This window comes from Netta rufina (assembly GCF_964035555.1).
Source record: "Netta rufina genome assembly, chromosome: 6".
NCBI classification, from domain to species: Eukaryota; Metazoa; Chordata; class Aves; order Anseriformes; family Anatidae; genus Netta; species Netta rufina.
Window position 1 is genome coordinate 23,059,047 of NC_140129.1, and position 14,959 is coordinate 23,074,005.

Genomic DNA, 14,959 nt, shown 5'->3' on the forward strand with positions numbered 1-14,959 from the left:
AACTGAATCTATAAAAGAATACACAACTGCTTGCCCATTGTAAAAACCAAGTACTTTGCATGTCCTGCCAAGCTGCATCTTACAAATTGCTTGGCAACACACTTACAGTGATTGCTGAAACTATTTGAAAGCAATATGGATTAAAAACTCAGATCTGTGATCACAGCCAGAACAATGACATTAACAAAACTCTAAAGATTCAGTGAAGGAAGGTGTTTTAGAAAGGAGGACAGCAGTTCACAAGCCTGTGAAGACATCTGCATTTAGAGAGCTCATTTGCTTGCAAAGAAATGAGAATCTGTGGACAGAGCAGAAAGTTACCCTTCCTTTGCTCCAGGTTGAAGTTGCCCTCTGTTAAAACAGCAAACATTTGACTAGTGCTACATTCTCTTATGTTTGGAATCCCTTGATCAGGAATATGTTTCTCCTGAAATCTCCATTCCAACAACAATGAAACAAACAGAACAAAACAAAACAAAAAGAACCATAACTGACCAGAAAGAAAATGAGCCCTTTGGCGCAAGAAAGTAAAGACAGTGCATGAGCTACCCCAACTCATTTTGGATCAGCTGCTGTTTTAAATGAGCTCACCTACAGATGACCAGGTAGACTGCCATTGGTAAGGGCAAACAATTAGTTCTCTTTCCACAAAAACATCAAAAACATTGAAGACATAACCTGTCACTGCCCAGCTGACACTGACAAAAGCTATTTTATAGACCCTGAGAATAAAATCAAAAGCAGAACTGCAGAAATCTCTGAAATCACAATTGCTTTTTCAGGCTGCCCCACTCCTTGGTTCCTACTAATAAAAGTTAAAATAAAAAAAAAAAAAAAAAGAACAGTCCCACTTTCTGGTAATCAGCAGTTTAAAGTTTTCCTAAGCCGATGATTGCATCAGTTGAATTAGGATCGTTGCGTTTAATTACCTAATTCCTTTTTAACCTATTTATATTTATGGCCTCCATAATATCCTACATCACTCCAAGTTTTACACTGCAACTCTACCCATTGCGAGAAAGTGTTTCTCTCTCTTTTGTTTTTGTCTTACTGATTGATGATTTTAATCGAACATCCCTATTTCTGCTATAATGAAATAGGATTTTTTTGGTATCCACTTTTCTTTACTTTTAATTTCCTGCCTCCTGAATGACCTCATTTCCAAAACAACTCCAAAGTTACAGAGCTTCAATTTGAACACAAACTATGTCCTCACTAGCAAGAAATACTGAATGACACGACTTCAAAGTATGTTTCAGAACCTACACTCCTGAACTTGAAAGTTCAGGCCTCAGGTTGCCAGCACTCAGTGCTGTCATCAATGACATCATCTGAGACCACTCATGCACTACCGTAAGAAAGCTGTGGACTGGCTAGATAGCATTTAGTATTCCACTTTTTTCTTTTTTCAAGAAAAAATAAATACAGAGAAGGTGCCCTGGCAAGCCATCTCATACCATGTCCACATCAGCAGCCACTGAACTCTCACCTCCTCTTTGAACATAGGCATACAGTGCGTAAAGCAACAGAATGGCAGGAAGAAATGCCCATGTAGAGTGTCAAAAAGTGGCACAACCTGAACAATGATATATCATGGAAAGCAGACAGAAAAAGATCCCAGGGAGAGATTAAATTTGTTACTGAAAAGGTTACTAAAAGCAGTAGCACCTAAAAATCATGACTTTGGCTCAAGAGATTAAACTAAAAGAAGGACACACAGGACAATTTTGGATTGCCAAGTCTGATATTTTCACGTTTTACATCTTTACCATAAGAGATGAAATCTTGCCTATTTTATTTTTACCTTCTAATTAAAAATATAGAATGTAGGTGTTTTCTTGGTGTTGAAGCTACAAGATTGCAAGATTATGATAGGAGCAGAAATTAGCAATAATGACTTGATACTGAATTTTCTTCTTTTTTTTTTTCTCCATTTCTTGTTCTTTACATTATTCTCAACGTGTGTGTTTTGGATTTCTCATGTTCATAATCCATCTGTAACCTTAGCACTTCCAAATGATAAAAATTTCTCTAACACTTGTATTCCTATCCCTTCCAATCATGATATCTAAAATGAAACACTTAAAAATTAAGACTTTGTGAAGGAATTCTGCTACTACCTCTGGATCAAGTCACTTTCCCACTCCTAATAAGTAAATGATTTTTTTTTAAGTACCAAAAACATTTTTAAAGGCACTTGTGGAAGCTGCTTTAAAGCTTAGAGTACTGTAATAAATCTCAATGTAAGTTTGCATGCCTTGAAGAAGTTTGGTCATTAGAAAATGCTGAGCACCTACTATCTCAACACAAAGCCTGGTTTTAGATAATTCAAATGTAGCATTACCAGTACTAAACAGACACTAACACTTAATTGTAATGCTGACATAAAAGCACACATACAAAATTAATTTTGTTGCAGACAACTGAACTCAAAATAGAAGAAACGTCTTACACATAGGCCTAAAATATTTTTAACATAAATCTCCTATCGATTTTGTCACCAAAATTAAGAAGTATTAATAAGGAAACAAAAAAGAAAACTCATACAGTCTTGGACACAGCAAACAGTTGATTGAATACTTGCCACCACACAAATATTTTCAAAGATTTCCACTGGAATGAAATAGATTTTCATGGTTTTACATATATGAACACAAAGCCACACCTTTTCTTAACATACAAGAAAAGCCTGTTGGAAAAAATACTAAATGGTTGCAGGAACATAATCAGTTACATTGTGTATAAAATAAAATCAGAATCCTGAAATAACTCAAAATAATTATAAATCGGTATTATTTTCTACATAAAATGTATCCAGAAGAAATAAACCCACTCTTTTAAAAATAAAATAATTTACTAAAACCTATAACTGTAAAGCAGCAACAATGCTGCATTACAGTTTGCAGACTATTTATCAATTCTTTTCTTTTTGTTCAATATGATCTTGCCAGATTTATTTTAATGGCATTCTTACTTTTCAATGAATATTCATGACGGAAGTACTGTATAAACAGTTATTTCTGCAATCATCATGAAACAAAAAATTTGAGACTCAATGATTAAGTTTAGCAGATAACAGGATAACAGTATCTGGATTACAGTATTTAAACTACATTAATCATAATCCTCTAGAATTTTTTAATTTCATAACCATAAAAGAGCACTTCCTCTAATCCCTAAAATTTTCTATTTGTTCTATCAATAAAATTAAAAATGTTATTAGTCTAAAAGACCAAATTTAGAAATAAAAGCACAAGCTAAAAGATATTTCTTAATTCTCTCCATTCATAATTCAGAATTATTATTTTGTACTCTTACAGCTCGCATTTTATATGATGACAGTCATAATGGTTATGCTGCAATAGCTCACTAAGTTCTGGGAACAATAAGGAGAACAACAATCTAGAGAAAAGAAATATATTTTTATTATTTGTGTATTGCCTGAAACCCATTTGCAGTCAAGCCAATACGGAAGTTTACTATTAATATTTGTACTGTCATAGTGCCCGAAGTGGCCAGTCATGGACCAGGACCCCTTCATGACAGCCCATGAATCCATAAAACAAAAACATGATTGTCATTCCAAAAGATTCACACAAGTTTTTGCCTAAACAAATAAACAAAAAAATCATTTATTTACAGCATCTTACCCACACTGTAATAAACTACTATGTTTGTTCTTGAGTGATCACGAGCACAAAGCAGATTTTATCAAGGGTAAACCCACTTTCCATTTATGTCACAGGATGCAGCTAAGGAAAGAGAAAAGAAGAGAAGGCTCTGATGCTACCTACCTTGCAGTGATTTTTTTTTCTCTGTAGAGCCATCGTTTGTATGCAAGACAAGGGCAGACAGATAGACACAAACATGAAATAACAAAAAGCTTCTAGTCAGTGCCACAGGTATCAATCTTAACAGCCTAAAAGTCATCAAGAACTGGTTTTATAGAAATTATCTTTTTCTAATATTGTCACCAAGGCTCTATTCAGCATTTTTATGTGACACCTTCCTCTAAATACCAGACCACTTCTGAAGCAGTAATTCCTAGACTTTAAGATCAAAAAAATGGTTTCAGCACAAGACTGCTTTCCCACCAGACTTTCTCAGATCCTCCACTGATGCATCATCAAAACCTATATTTGAATTAACCAGGACACAGAATGGGCAAAAACATACACAAGACTGGACTGTACATGCCTTCGTGACTGACATAAGAATAAATAAAAGTCAAACAAAAATTTATTGAAGTTTTTTCTGATATTTAAATATCATCCATCTTACCCATTTCAGTAAATAACTTATACCAGACACCTTCACTTTTATATTTCCATATTTTTAAAAAAGATCTTTGAAGAAGCATCCACCTGTACTATCCGGCTGTTTTTTTCACAGACATACATATACTAACAACTTTCATATTTATGGATAAATCTGGGGGGGGGAAAGGGAGCTGGGTTGCTTTGGATTTGTTTTTTGTTTGTTTGTTTGTTATTAAATTTATTTTTCAGCTGAAATGTATTAGGGATTGTGAGCTATAATTCTGTTACCATGCACATCTCAAGTAAACCATAGGATTTTGACTAGGTATAGAGACCAGTTTCATCAACCATGCTATATACTCCAATCTGTGCACTTTGTGGAAGCTGTCTGAGCTTTTTGCAGGATACACAACCTTTCTCCCAATAGCAGCAACCAAGCATGTGTTTGGGGTTTTTTGGTTGGTTGGTTGGTTGGTTGGGTTTTTTTTTGGTTGGTTGGGATTTTTTTGAAAATAGAAAGGGGCAGCCTGGGAAACTACTGCCTCTTCCCTTAAGTACTCTGTACCCATTTGATTTTTCACTAAAACATTTTTTCCACTCCTTGCAGCTTACTTCTCTACAGACTCCATTCCACCTTGCTTGTGACCCTCTAAGTTAGTGAGATATACTGCTCCAATTAGTAAGAAAAACAACTTTACTGATAATGCAAGATACGGTTTGCTAGATTTGTACCAACTGCAGCATACAACATGTGAAGAATATAAAGTGCAAGCCACAAAACCTTCAGAGCTTGCATCAATCAGAGCCTCACAGCACAAGCATCAAGAAAGTTTTGTAAACACCTTCTTCTGAAAGAGAAACATCTTAAACAGAATAAAGAACCTTTGAGAACAAGCGGCTAAGCTAGCCTCTCTACTTCTGAACATTTCCAATTTAAGGACAATTGCAAGTCCTGCCTTGTTCTCATCTCAAACACTTCTTTACTCATCTTCTCAGCATTTCCTCTGGTGTCATAAGCTTTTAAGGTAACTAAAAGTCCACACACACGCACACACACACAACAAAAAAAGGCTTTCACTACAAAGTCTATCAGTCCAGACAGGATGTGTACCCATAAATTTAATTTTTATGCTTACTGTTTTTTCCTTCAAAAGTTTCTTTTTTTCTTTAAAAGTTACTTTAGAATTCCTTAATCTTTTCTTCCAATACCACTTCTGAGCAAAGTCCTGTGCACTACATGGGTTTTCAATATGGGGAAAACCTCTACAGTAGGGTTTTTCTTGAAGCCATTCCTCTGCAAGATGGGGACTGTAGCAGGTCATTCCAAAAACATGAGGTAAGTTTGATTTTAATGGAGAAAGCAAGCTGAATGCTTACAGGGAAAAAAAAAAAATCCATTTTATGAAATGTAAGCATGAAGACTGCTGCACTACTTATTATTTCTGAAAACATGTTAACTTATTCTGGATTCATCAAGATGTTTCTCTTAAAAAAGATAGGGAATTCACTTACTGTTAGAATTTGCACATGAAGAGATTCTCAGACAAGTTTGATACATTGCTTTGAGTGCTTTTACAGCTCATTGCCACATTTAATTTCAAAAGCTATTATAATGTTGCAATAAAAACAAGTGGACATAGTTATGTATTTCACTGTAACACAATCATTAAGAGGAGAAACAGAACGATGTGGAAGCTTTCTAAAAGGTAATTTTATAGTCAGTGAAGTCTTACGTTCAAGTATTTTAATCATCTTTTCTAATAAAGGGAAATGATGCCAGTAACTGAAGGAGATGGGTAATACGGGTTACAATCTAGAGTTATGAATTTTTCCACACAGAAGTGGAGTGAATTCTGAAAAGTCTCAGAACACAGCACATCTGCAGAGACAACATAAACATCTGTATTGATGATGATACCTTTGGAGCTTATACGTTGTAGCACGTTAGAGATTTTTGCAGGGGCAAGAACAGCACTTTCTTATTCTATAAATTCATTTGAAATATCTACCCATATAATATCCCCTCTGTCAGCACAATAATGCACTGTTCTAGGACATTCTTGTTCTATTTTGGTACTTCCCTAAATAGGTCACAAAAATGATTAAAAGAAATTCTTAAAGCATGCTAATTTTTCCTGAAAAGGGATATAGGTTAACTACATTACCATGAAACGAAAGGGAGGAGAAGAAGTACACTCTTACACAGGCAATTTGAGATTATAATTTTTGGTAGTCTTGATACTACAGAGCAGGCCAGGAAAATGTACTCTCCTCCATATGAATTTTCAGAAGATAAATTTACAGTCTTTTCAATTTTGCAATAATACGCATGAGATGCTGCAGTGCAATCTCACAAAAAGATGTTCTGCATTCTCCACAGATGATACTAAACTTCCTCACCTTGAACTTGGGCAGAACTAGTGAAAATTTTTTCGTTAATGTGGGCAGCAGTGATTCAACCATTTTCCACGTGTTATTCAGCACTTCTTGGAGCAGCGCATCTGTAAAGTCAACCTTGAACCTCAGAGTAAAGAACAAATCTCCAAAGCAACTGAGTGGCTGATCTTGCCTCTCAAATTCTCATCTTATTGTTATCATCACTTAATTGCAGATCAAATGAAAAATAACTGCCTCCTATGTTTAGCAGAGCATATAATTTCTGGAGTTAGCTGAAAGCTCAAGGTTCACTTCTGTTTTACAGCTGTTGTAATAGGCTTTGTCTCATGACATAAGCAGATGAATTAATTCAACAAGAATGAGAATGATGTCTTCAACTGTACCAAATTCAGCCTTGAAAAGAAAAAAATCACATTTCTAGAGTTGCAGTTAGACTTTAGTGATTGTCACGGAATTTTGGCAATTTCCTCAAGCTGGTTTTAGATATCATTACACTGCTTGATTCCAAATAGAAAGCTTTCATACTTTTCTGTGTTTCCAGTATACATTAAAAAAAAAATCTTACCCTGGAATTTATTTATTTTTTTCCTCCCCTGCTTGGTTTTACAATGAAAATACAGCATTACGGAGTGAAACAGTTCCACCTTAGCATTCAGAAGCCTGATGTTTCAAAAAAACAAACTTAAAAATTTTACTGAATCTTGCAAACACTGAGCATACCAATATAATGCAGCACTTTTTTTTTTTCTCAAATTGTATTCTATAATCATAAATCCAATTATTCAAATTTACCAGTAGCTTTTTCATGAACCTGAAAATTAAAATCCATGAGGAGAACAATCTTGCATTATTTTTTATTCCCCTGTGGATTCTATTCTTTGATTCTATGAAGAAAAAATACAACGGCAAATTAGTACCAATAAAAAAATCCAGAGCAGTTAGGGTCTGATACACAATCTCCCTGATTGTACCTTTATTTCTTATCCATGCTTACAACACTATTACACATCCATAACACCACACAATTGCAAGAGTTCTCGGTGTTTTACTGGGAGAGATTAGACATGAAATCTCATTCTTGGTGATAGATTCTGTATTTCTAAAATAAAACTCTTGAACACTCATCTACTGAAAAGGAAGTTTACATGTACATATGATCTTCCTCTCTGGAATTGACATGGCATTTACTATTGAATTTAATTACACAGTTTGCCAGACTAATTATAGTTTAAATATCTATTTTCCATTTGCCAGAATCTAATAGCAGGGTTTCTTTTTTTTTTTTTTCCTTTCTTTTTTCCATCTTTACATAGTTTCGGTGACTAAGAATGCCTCTAGAGAAAATCTAGCATAACTGCTATTGACTGTTATCTGGAACAATTCAGAACAGTGGCTTTAGATCACTTCTTAACTTACAAGATTTTGCCTCCTTTTAGTGCAAGTTTCCCAGAAAAGGTATAAAATAAGCCTAACCTCTCAAAAAAAAAAAAAAAAAAAAAAAAAAGCAGCATTTTTGAGCATGACAGCTATAAGTTGATTGCTCCCAGTGAAACAAGTCCTGGAACTTCTTGTAGTTCCACCAATGTAGACAGACTCCTAGGCTCTTTAAAAAGTCAACAGAATTGCATGAAGGCTTAAAAACCTGTGTTTAGGATTGTGATTTTGCAAAAAGAAATCCTTAAATAATGTACAATTTCTGTATGGTTTAAAAACACACATGGTTTTAAAGCCTGCTTTTGATCACAAACTTTGTTGACTGTTAGGTACCCATCTTTTTAATATGCTCTTTGAAGATGCCAAAAATTAATGTACTTGAAGACACAGATGGAATTAGCTTATCTGAAGGTATCAATATTTATAACCTAGATAAACTGCTCCTATTTCCTCTACAGTATAATATATAATCCATCTAAGAAATAGTATTTCCAAAAAGCCAAGAGGGAGTCATTGTCACAGAATGATAGGATTGGAAGAGATCTCATGAAGCCTTCCTGTCACCCAGCCCTAAGCAGGGATAACTGTGCGTGCTTCTTTCCTGACAGGTAGTTGTCTAACTTGTTGTTACAGCTGGGTAACAGAGACTCAACACATATATTAGGCAATTTGTTCCACTGCTTCATTATCCTTAGCACAGGTCAGTTTTTCTTAACATCCTTTCAATATTGTCCCATAACTTTGACTTCTTAGAAGAAACTGTTCTATTTTGCTGCTGCAGCAGCCTTCTACGCACTAAAATTTTGCCTGCCTTTCCATCTTCTGGCTAGGGAGTCCCAGTTCCTTCAAATCTTTTTTCATATTTTTTAGTTTCACGATGCTTTTTACTGTTCTTCAATTGCCATTCTTTTCTGGAAGCACTACACGTAACACTGTAGTAATCAGTTAAGACCTTACAAGTGCCAAATATTATCTCATATATCTGGGGACTCCATTTCTCCCTAAATATGTTAATGATGACTTTCTTTGCAGCAAGTCCTTGCTCTGTTTGATTAAAATTGAGAACTTGCAAATCCTGACATAACTTTTGCATCTCATCTGAATTCTAAAATCTATTTGTAATTAACCTCTCAACACCTCATAAATGATTACTTATACAAAGTGAAAAGGCTCCAGTGGTTGGCCAGAGAAATTAACAAAGATAGGGAAGAATCAGGATTGATGATCCAGTTTTGTCCCAGCTATACAAAGGCGTGAACTGGCTTTCCACCTGTTCTCCATTTCCTTCCCTGTGCCAAATCAATCAAATCAACCTCATGCAACTTAATTGGTTCCCTCTTTCTTTCCATTCCTCATTTCTCCAAGTTTGCACAAATCTCTCCATGCTCCCTTTTTACCCTTATCTCACCTTCCGATTCCCCCCACCCAAAACACTTCTTTACATCTTTTGTAGCAACTGCATCTATTCTCACTTTTACCTCAACTATCCTAATCAACAACTTTGTAGAAGCAGGGTGGATTTCAATCATCTTTAAATATCTAATGCTTATTTTTTGTTTCATGAGAATACCTTTTAAACCTCCCTAAAAATTGTGTTGAACACATTCAGTTGTTGACTAAGTTGGACAACATACAGATGCCATTACTATCACAGAGGCACTCACAATTACATAATTCTTCAAAAGTTTTGGGGTTGTGTGTTTTGAATACAGACCTGAAGACATCTGTTACAATATATTACTGAAATGAAAGGAACATGTTATGCCTTTGGCTTTGTTCTTTTATCACATACATAAATAGTTGTTCAAGACAATTTACAACAGATTAAACTCTTCCTCACCTGCTTAAAACCTCTCATCCCCTGAGGTTGTAAACATTACTTGTTTAAGAAGCATTAAAAGATGTTGATGGAAACATTTTGTTTTAAAATTGATTCTGTATTTTTTCCAAATGAAAAAGTAGAAAGGGAAGATGCAATTATTAGCAGAGGAAATAGAAACATATACTCAACCAGTAGAAATTGTGCCAACAACTCAAACCAGGCAGAAATGCATTAAAGCAGAATGATTTCCACACAGTATTAATAGTTTTTCCTTGGTTTTGTACAAATATATCAGGCTGCCAATTATTCTTAAACAGTAATACCACAGCACAATATGTGATTCAGAGAAATCTTTTTTAATCATGATACTGGCAAATAAAGTTTTTTTTTTGTGGTTGTTTTTGTTTGTTAGGAAGAAAAAAAAAAAAGATTTATTTTCTCTTTTCACTCAGAACAGGGAATCAGGCAGTAAGAGAAAAAATACCCAAACCAGCAACTTAATCCTAAATTTATTCTTATAATTAGATTTTTGGGTTTTATTTTCAATGGTGCCATTATCTCAGTACTCTTGTCTTGGAAACGTAACACTGCCTCTGTAATTTTCCATAGGAACCACAACATTCAATAAAAATACCTTAACTGTTGCTATAATGCTAAATTTTGGGGAAGCGAACTGGGAATTGGTACTGTTACACAAACTGTTGGGTCAGGCTCTGCCATCCGCTCTCATAATGAGCAATACATTTCATCTGCAAGTCTTGCTGGAGGTCCCACTCAGCATTAACAAAAGCAAAAGAATTTGGCCTGTTACTGTCTGTAGCTTCCCACACTCACCTGCTGCATTAAAAATAGCTACTCCCCAAGATCTCGCTATACCATTCTCCCACATACACAGGCCTAACTAGCGATAGCTGTGTGCCATTTGCAGCAGTGACTGGAGTACTGGGTATAAACAGCATCTACCTACTATAAGCATAGTACACAAATGTTATTATGTGTATCTGTGGACATATCAGCAACGTTATGCTTTAAGGTCTTATACCTACTAAAAAAAAAGTCCTTGGACAGACTGAGTGAGGAAGGAGAGTATATGAACTTGGAATGGAAGAGTCAGTTTGGTTTTACACGCATGGGTTTTACTGTTACCACTGTCTTCAGACAACACAGGAAAGCAACTTGTTATGCATAAACATAATCAACAGAAGTCTCCACACCAAATCAATGCACGCTTATGTATGTGAGAAGCATCAAACCCCTGTCAGATAACAACCCCATTTTGAAAGCCGATGTTGATTTGCATAACAAGTGAGTTCTGGAACCAGAAGAAGTAAACACTGTAAAAACAGCTTTTGATATAAATACACTGTCTTAAGTGACAATTTGCAAGTCAGTTTACATGTATTGAAGTATATATAAATATACTTCAACAGACAACAGTATCTGCAGCTCTGATAAGAAATCCATAAATGATCCTCATAGAGACCTGCAGGTTGTGTCTCCCATTCTGGAAATAAATGATGACTCCATGGCAATCTTTCAATTACTCACAACTATTTTAAAGCATTCTGAATAAAAATACACTTGATGGCTGATAAATATAGCATTAGATGATGATATAGAAAGCACGGGAGTCTGCATTTTGTAACCATATTAGTATACATATTGAGTGATGGAAGCAAGACAAAACTTGTATTTTCAAGAATTTTGAATAAACTGTCCCCATGTGGAAAAAAAAAATATTTTTAACTTAGTTCTACAATACTGCACTTATAGACTATTCACAATAGATTTCTAATAATTTTCACACAAATTTGCCCACATTGTGTAGGAAGAAGAAAAAAACAGAAGCAGATGCCTAATTTCTAATAGAGGTGCTGCAGCTGTGTAAGAACTGTTTCCAAAAGGAGTCTATAAAAATAGACTAAAAGTGTGCAGATGAAAACCTACTTTCACTTAAGTCCTCAAAACCACAGGTAACAATGTGTTGTATCACTTTATAAAGTGCTGAGGGTTGGGTTTTTAATTAAAAGCTTGTATAATAAATCAATAAGAACGTATGACTAACATAAAGATTCCACTTTGTGCACACTGTGGGATTTGATGAGAAATGATATTGACATTTCACAATCTCTGAGCACCATTAGAAGATAAAATTAATCAAAGACTACATTTGCTATCTTTCACTATGAATAGCAATTATAATGTATTGTGTGTTACAGTTTCACAAAAAAAAAAAAAAAAGAAAGATTAAAAAAAGCTATTAGTTCTGTTCCACATACCAAAGCCATTAACACTAAGCCTTTGAAGGAAGCAAGTTCTTTCAGCCAGGAGCCTTTTCTTCACACCCAGTGTCCATCAAACTCAGACATAGCTTGGAAACAGAACTGTACCTGTTTTGCAGCTTCCGTGCCTGTTTCCACTTATTTCCAGTCAAGATGAGGATTGATCCCTAAACCAGAAGCACTCTAAAGGTACTGCTGTGTCACAGTATTACCTTCCAGGCTAAAAGTGCTGAAGTTAGTACCGATCCCTATTCCCTAAACTCTGCCCTGATGCCAGCCAGGTACAAGTCTCCCACCATGCAAAAGCCACTTCTGCCATACCATGTGCAGGGCTCTAGACATCAGCCAGACTGAGGCTGCCAAAGCACATTTAGACACTTCACTGCTTGATGCACAGTGAAAACGCCAGCAGGACAGAGGGATCTCCAAGACTGCAGGAGCTGTGACTTTACCATCATTGCTGTGGCAGGAAAGCAAGGTTGCCTTGTGGAACCGCTGAGACCCTCTTGGAAACAGCAAGAGCAAGGATTGAGGACAAATACCACAATAAATATTATGTAAAGTACAGAAGTCTCCTTTCCCCATTTGAAGCTTACACAACAGCTGCTGAACTAGTGAGCTGTAGTAAATGGAAGGTGGGATCCAAGCCCTAGACTTAACAAGCACTGCTGGGGACCTGCAGCTCTGCAGGCAGGTGCTGATCAGTGGAGGCTCTGCCATTCGGGGCTGCAGAGGGAACTAGGGATAATCCTTCCCATATTGGCACACAAGAAATACTGCAATTTCTGTGATCCTCCCAAAAACCGCAGCCACCTTTCTCTCTCTGCATAGCCCTAGAAAAACAAACTTAAAGCCAGGTGGAATAAGGTAACTGCGTACACTGCCCTTCCCAAAAGCGAACTCCTCCAAGTCCCTGAGCAGCCGCTGTCACACAAGCGGAGGCGATGCACATTCACAAAGCGAGACCGAGCGGCACATAGGCTAGCAGGGTACAAGCAAGAGCCAGTCTGCTACCGACTGTGGACTATTGAGCTGGGCTGAAACACAGAGGACTTCCACAGAATCAGTGATCATGAACATCATAGATGGAAACTGGATTGACAGTGAATTGTCTCTAAACGGAAAGGAACTGGGCAACTGGTCTGCCAGTCAAAAAGGCAAGACCTTTTCCTACTCCTGCGTCATAAGCTGCAAGAGTGGCAAGTAACAGTAATTAGGACTCCTAAAAGGTATCCAGAAAGCAACAAGAAAAGCTGTTCCCCTGCCACAAGGAAAAAGGAGATGCCAGAGATAACCTCACACTGTGTAGCAACCTGCCACCTGACTGCAAAATGGACCACGTCAACAGATGATGGGAACAGACCCCACAAAAAACAGGCTTGCCATGAGTGTCTCTCATCAACCTACGGCAGCTGAGACTTGGCTCCTTCAAGCTTTGTCAACGCTGTGCAGCTTGTCGTGCTAACACAGAACCGTTTCGAGAGCCAGAGAATCCTCCGCAGACCTATGCGGTGCGTTCCTGGGGATGTGTGCACGCAGGCAGACACTTGTGTATGCACATGAGAGACTTCTCCCTGCCCCAGACAGTCTGATCTCCAGCGCCAGGCAGGAACCTCCATTCAGAAACAGCATCTCGATGTGAGAGCAATACTGACACCCACACATACATCTTGTGTGCGTCTGCAAACCCTGCGTTTGGGGGAAGGCAGGCAGGAAAAGAGGGTCCCCGCTGACTTAACAGCGTGAAAAGTACCCCACCAGCTGATCCCCTCCATGCTTGCTGGGGGAACCGCTGTGCTCAGAGGCACGGATGCACCGCGCACCCCCAGCCACGAACCCTCGCCTGAGCGCCACGAACTGCGACACCGCGGCGTGAAGGAGCCACCGGGGCTCCGGAGGGAGCCAGACCCCGCCGTGCAAGCGCCAGACCTCAGCAGATTCCTGTGCTGCCTGCGAGCCAGGCAGGGCCGAGGAGCCGCCGAGCCAGCCCCAGCGCGGAGCGGGGTCCCCACGGGCAGCGCACAGGTGCTCGCTGCCCAGCGCTGCCCCTCAGCCGCCGGGGGAGGCAGGGGGGAGCCTGCGCAAGGCGATGCGGGAGGCAGCGGGATGCGGAGCGAGGGGTGCCGCCGGCACGGGGATGCCCGAGGCGGGGGATGCCTCAGCAAGGGGCCGCGGAGGGCTGGGACGGACAGCGGCGCATCGCCCGGCGGCGGAGCGAGCCAAGCCGTCCCCCCGCCCCGAGAAACCCGCTGCGACCCGCACGAAGGCGGCCCCCCGCACCCCGCAAATCCCCCCCCCCAGCCTCCTCCCGCGGGGGCGGCGGCGGCGGGGCCGTACCGTGGGCAGCAGCGGCTCCATCTGCGCCCCTTGGTCCTGGGTCTCCATGCGGCGGCGGGGCCGCGGCGGCGGCGGCTGCGCCCTCCCCGGGCTGCGCGGGGCTGCGCGGCTCAGGTGGCGCGGAGGCAGGAAGCGGCGGTCACATGGCTGCGCGCCCCGCCGCGGGGGGAGGCAGGGCCCGGATCCACCTGCGGGATGCGGCCGGGGCCCGCCGCCGCCCCCCAGCCGCTGGGGAGGCAGGGAGAGCCCGGGAGAGGCGGTGTGGGGGGAGCCTTCCCGCGGCTTTGCGCCTCCGGAGGGTTTTGGGGGGTCCCCGGGGAAGGAAGGGGGGGGGTTGGATCCCCGGGCAGCGCCGGTGCCTGAGGCGAGCGGAGAGCTGGAAGCTGCAGCGCGCGCGGCCCCCCGGCTCTGAGCCTGCAGGCGGGGAG

The 14,959-nt window shown here is 39.4% G+C and overlaps 1 protein-coding gene across 2 annotated transcripts in view; it reads right to left on the bottom strand.

Annotated features, from left to right (window-relative positions):
- The window catches only part of SLC4A10 (solute carrier family 4 member 10), a gene marked incomplete at both ends in the record, with an annotated part of 152,998 nt that extends 138,419 nt beyond the window's left edge, over positions 1–14,579 (bottom strand). For both annotated transcript variants that reach the window (XM_084289662.1, XM_084289661.1), the window contains one exon: positions 14,532–14,579. In XM_084289662.1, coding sequence (XP_084145788.1) covers positions 14,532–14,579 — 48 coding nt within the window. The remainder of the gene's footprint in view (positions 1–14,531) is intronic.
- Between the last annotated feature and the right edge of the window lie 380 nt (positions 14,580–14,959).